We start from the raw sequence: 3,699 nt of genomic DNA on the forward strand, positions 1-3,699 counted from the left end.
ACAACAGAACACATGAAATATCTCTTTTGTAACTTTAATTGAAGCATTGCTATTCATTTTTAACTTTCTTAAAAGCACCAAATTTTAAAATCTAAGTCAACTTTTTTAAACCATCAAGAACGTCCCTCCAAAAGAAAACAATGATGCTCATTCCTCCAAAGGTCCAAATTTAAGTTCTACCAAAATCAAAACAAAACGATAAAACCCACACAGAAATAAAAAGTAACAAAAATCACATTCTAGGGGGTCAGTGCATTTCGCAGTCTTTGCTGTGCTGTCTAATTGTCCTTCAGCTGACTTTCAAAAAAATAACACCCTAGCTCATCAAAATATACATTTTCCATTTGCTTTTTAAAATTAAAAATAATAATTAAAAAGAGAAAATGTTAAGGAAGTCACAATCAATTGCCTGACTCATTTTGATGGCATGGACAGCATGTGGAGGTCAGGAAGGCTATCTGCAGCACGCGTGGCTGGGATGTTCCTCTTCAGGGTTTAGCTTTCTTCCAAACAGTGTAAAATACCCACAATTGGGAATGCTGGTATTATAGGGATGTGCCACCATGCCCTGCCCATCATAGATTTTTTTTTTTTTATGGTACTGGGGATCAAATCTAGGCCTTTGTGTATGCTAGCCAGGCACTTTATCCCTGGCCCCCAAGCCACAACCTCAGCCTTGAATTTTTTTTGTCATTTTGAGACAGGGTCTCATTATGCAGTTCAGGCTGGCCTTGAGGTCACTTTGTAGTAGCCCAGGCTGGTCTTGAACTCACAATGATCCTCCTGTCTCAGCCTCCTGAGTGCTGGGATTACAGGCGTGAGCCACTGTGCCCAGCTTGATTTTGATTTTTAAAAGTATTAATCAAGACATGATTTTTCATGAGTGTTGAATATTTTTGGCCATCCCTTAAAATTTTCTATCTCAAAATACTCCATGCTGAGTGTGATGGCCCTCTTTTGTGATCCTAGTCCTCTGAGAGACTGAGGCACAAGGATCAAAAGTTCAGAGTCCAGACTGGGCAGTTTAAAAGACTTAGAGAGCTGGGTGTGGTAACACACACCTGCAGTCCCAGTGATGGGGAGGCTGAGGTAGAAGAATCTCCGTGAGTTCGAGGCCAGCTTGGGCTACATAATGCGTTCAAGGCCAGCTTGAACTACATAGTGAGATCCTGTTTAAAAAAAAAAAAAGGATTAGGGCGCTCCTGTCTCAAACCGCTCATGCACACGTGCATGCACCGGGCTGGGGACCTCATTCAGTTCGAAGACCCTGGGTTCAATCTCTAGTACCTAGAATGCGGAGGCAGTGCTTGCTTCCGCAGCACACGTACTAGAATGCGGGGGCAAGGATAATAAACAGATGCATAGGGTGACCTGATCATTAATGGCAGTTAAAGATAAATCCCCCCCCCCGAAAAAAAGATGAATTCCCTAAGCAGCACCCCAGATTCAGTAGGGTGTGTGTGTCAAGGACCTATATTTCAAATTAAACCTTCCAGGGTCTTAGACATTAAATATTTGGGGACCTGTAATTACAGAAACTGTCTAATAAATTGCGTTGAGGAGTGGGGAATACAAATGCAAAACTGCCTGGCACCTACATGGTGCTGGTAATATCTAATAACAATGTTCCCTAATAATAACTGTAACAATTGTTATTAGTAGGAGTACTATATTTCAATTAGGAGGCGCGACTTGGGCGGGACCTGGAAGGCGGCTGGGGCTGGGAAAGGCGGTGGGCAGGAGGGAGGACATTCCAAGATGGGCGTGGGCTTCCTGAGCCGGGGGCCAACTCTCCAGGAGGCAGGGGAGGGTCTGGTGCCGGAAAGTGGGCCGTGGTGGGGGGGCAAAGGGCGGAAGCTCCGAGCTAGTGTCCTCCCTTCTCGATCACCCCTTTGCAGAGCGCGCACCCTGGCGGAGGAGTAAGTTCCGCAGGGATTTTGCCGTGAATGAGAAGCTGCAGCCTTCCGCCCGCGGAGGGGGCAAGTTGGGGATGGGGACAAGGGGATTGGGGGCAATCCCCAGGCCTCCTGCCTTGCTGGCAAACTTCCCCCGGGGGCCGCTGCCGTTCTGGCCCGCCTCCACCCTTCCCTCTCTGCTCCGCCCCTCCTTTGTAACCGCTCCCCCACCTCCCGCCCCGAAGCCCCCGCGTCCGAGCTGGCTGGCGCGCCCCCCTTTGCCGTCACCTCATCGGCTCCGGGATTCCCAGACTCCAGAGCCCGGGACGCGCAGCTAGCTGGGCAGGGACGGAAGGAAGAGGTTGGCAGGCCCCCGGAGTCAGCCCCAAGTTAAATGCGGGAAGCGGTGGCCGTGACGCTAGTTTCTAGGGGGCCCTGGGTCTGCTCCGAGGGAGCGCGCCGGGACTCCACTGCATATGTAGTTGCATCGTGAAAAAGCAAAAAACCTAAGCACGCACCCTGGGCCGCCTTCCCGCTGCCGCGGCAAGCCGAACCCAGCCGTGCGCCCCCGAGGGTCGCGTTGTAGGCTGACCCTACACGGACAGTCCCTGGCAGACCCTGGGCACTGGATGAGCTCCCTCGTGGTGGCTGGCTTTTTTTTTTTCCTGCAATGCTTGCCAACCTGTCAGCTGATGGACCTCATCACCCATAGTGGCGCATGTAGCTGGGCCGCAGATTTCTCCATTCACGCCGCGCCCCAGCAGCTGGGCTGTTGCTGGGGGCCCCCTGTTCGCCAGGGGAGACCCGCAGATCCCCGTTGCAGCCGCTCCCCAGGGGCCTGCGCCCCTCTCGCCCGGGCCTCGCGCCGCTCGGGGGACGCAGCAAATAGTCCTTTGTTTACATGCAATTCCTTACTCCGCGGAAGGAGGCCGGGGGAGTGCTGAGTTTTCACCAGCTGTTTCCCGCCTTGAAACAGACATCTGATCAGCTGCAAACACACACACACATACACACGCCCGGGGAGGCAGGCCGGAGAGACCTCCCTCCCGCCCCTCCCGCCCGCCTCCCTCCCCTCGCCGCCGCCGCCGCCGCCGCCGCCGCCGCCGCCAGCATCTGGGACCGGCCGATTCTGCACCTCCGTCCGGCGCTGCCCTTTGATTCGGATTTCCATCTTGCATTCTCCGGCGGACCGCGGGACCTGGCTCGTGCAGAGGAGGGGGGCCGATCGCTATGGAGTATTTCATGGTGCCCACTCAGAAGGTGCCCTCTTTGCAACATTTCAGGAAAACAGAGAAAGAAGTGATAGGAGGGCTCTGTAGGTGTGTACTCCTCCTCCCCCAACCCCTTCCTACCATTGCAGCCCCCGGCCAGCCCGCCCGGGGCTGGCGCGTGTGTGCGCACGCATGGCCCGCGCTGCCGACCCCGCTCGTCTTTCTTAGCCGCTGGGGTGGCCGCAGCTCGCGCGCCCGGCTCGCGCCTCTTGGGGACCCTCCTCCCTTGGAACGTAGGAACCCGGAGCGGCCCTGGATACTTTTGTCCGCTGCAGGCGGGCGAGTCGCGACGTTTGTAAATTGCAAACAGACCCACGTGGTTCTGCAGCAGTCCCGGCCATGCTTGATGCTGGTGGCTTTCCCCCCCGCGCTTCCTCCTCCCCCCTCCCGCGGCGGCTTCCTTCCTCTCCCTGCTTCCTCACGCTCTCCGGATGCCCCCCTTCAAATGGGTCTGGGGGGGTCCGGGGCGTGCGTGGGGCCGCGGCGCGGGCGCGACGGTACAGCCCCGCCGCGGCTCCGGGTGTGGGTGGGGG

At 55.3% G+C, this 3,699-nt stretch overlaps 1 protein-coding gene and 1 pseudogene across 1 annotated transcript in view; one reads left to right on the forward strand and one right to left on the reverse strand.

Annotated features, from left to right (window-relative positions):
• Nucleotides 1-3,066, reverse strand: part of LOC102016316 — a 5,775-nt pseudogene extending 2,709 nt beyond the window's left edge.
• Tfap4 (transcription factor AP-4 (activating enhancer binding protein 4)) overlaps nt 2,982-3,699 on the forward strand; it is a gene marked incomplete at its 5' end in the record, with an annotated part of 13,822 nt that continues 13,104 nt past the window's right edge. The window contains 1 exon segment of the mRNA XM_005391306.2: nt 2,982-3,214. Within this exon segment, the coding sequence (XP_005391363.1) occupies nt 3,126-3,214 (89 nt within the window).

This window comes from Chinchilla lanigera, unplaced genomic scaffold, assembly GCF_000276665.1.
Source record: "Chinchilla lanigera isolate Chin_1 unplaced genomic scaffold, ChiLan1.0 scaffold00041, whole genome shotgun sequence".
Taxonomy (NCBI): domain Eukaryota; kingdom Metazoa; phylum Chordata; class Mammalia; order Rodentia; family Chinchillidae; genus Chinchilla; species Chinchilla lanigera.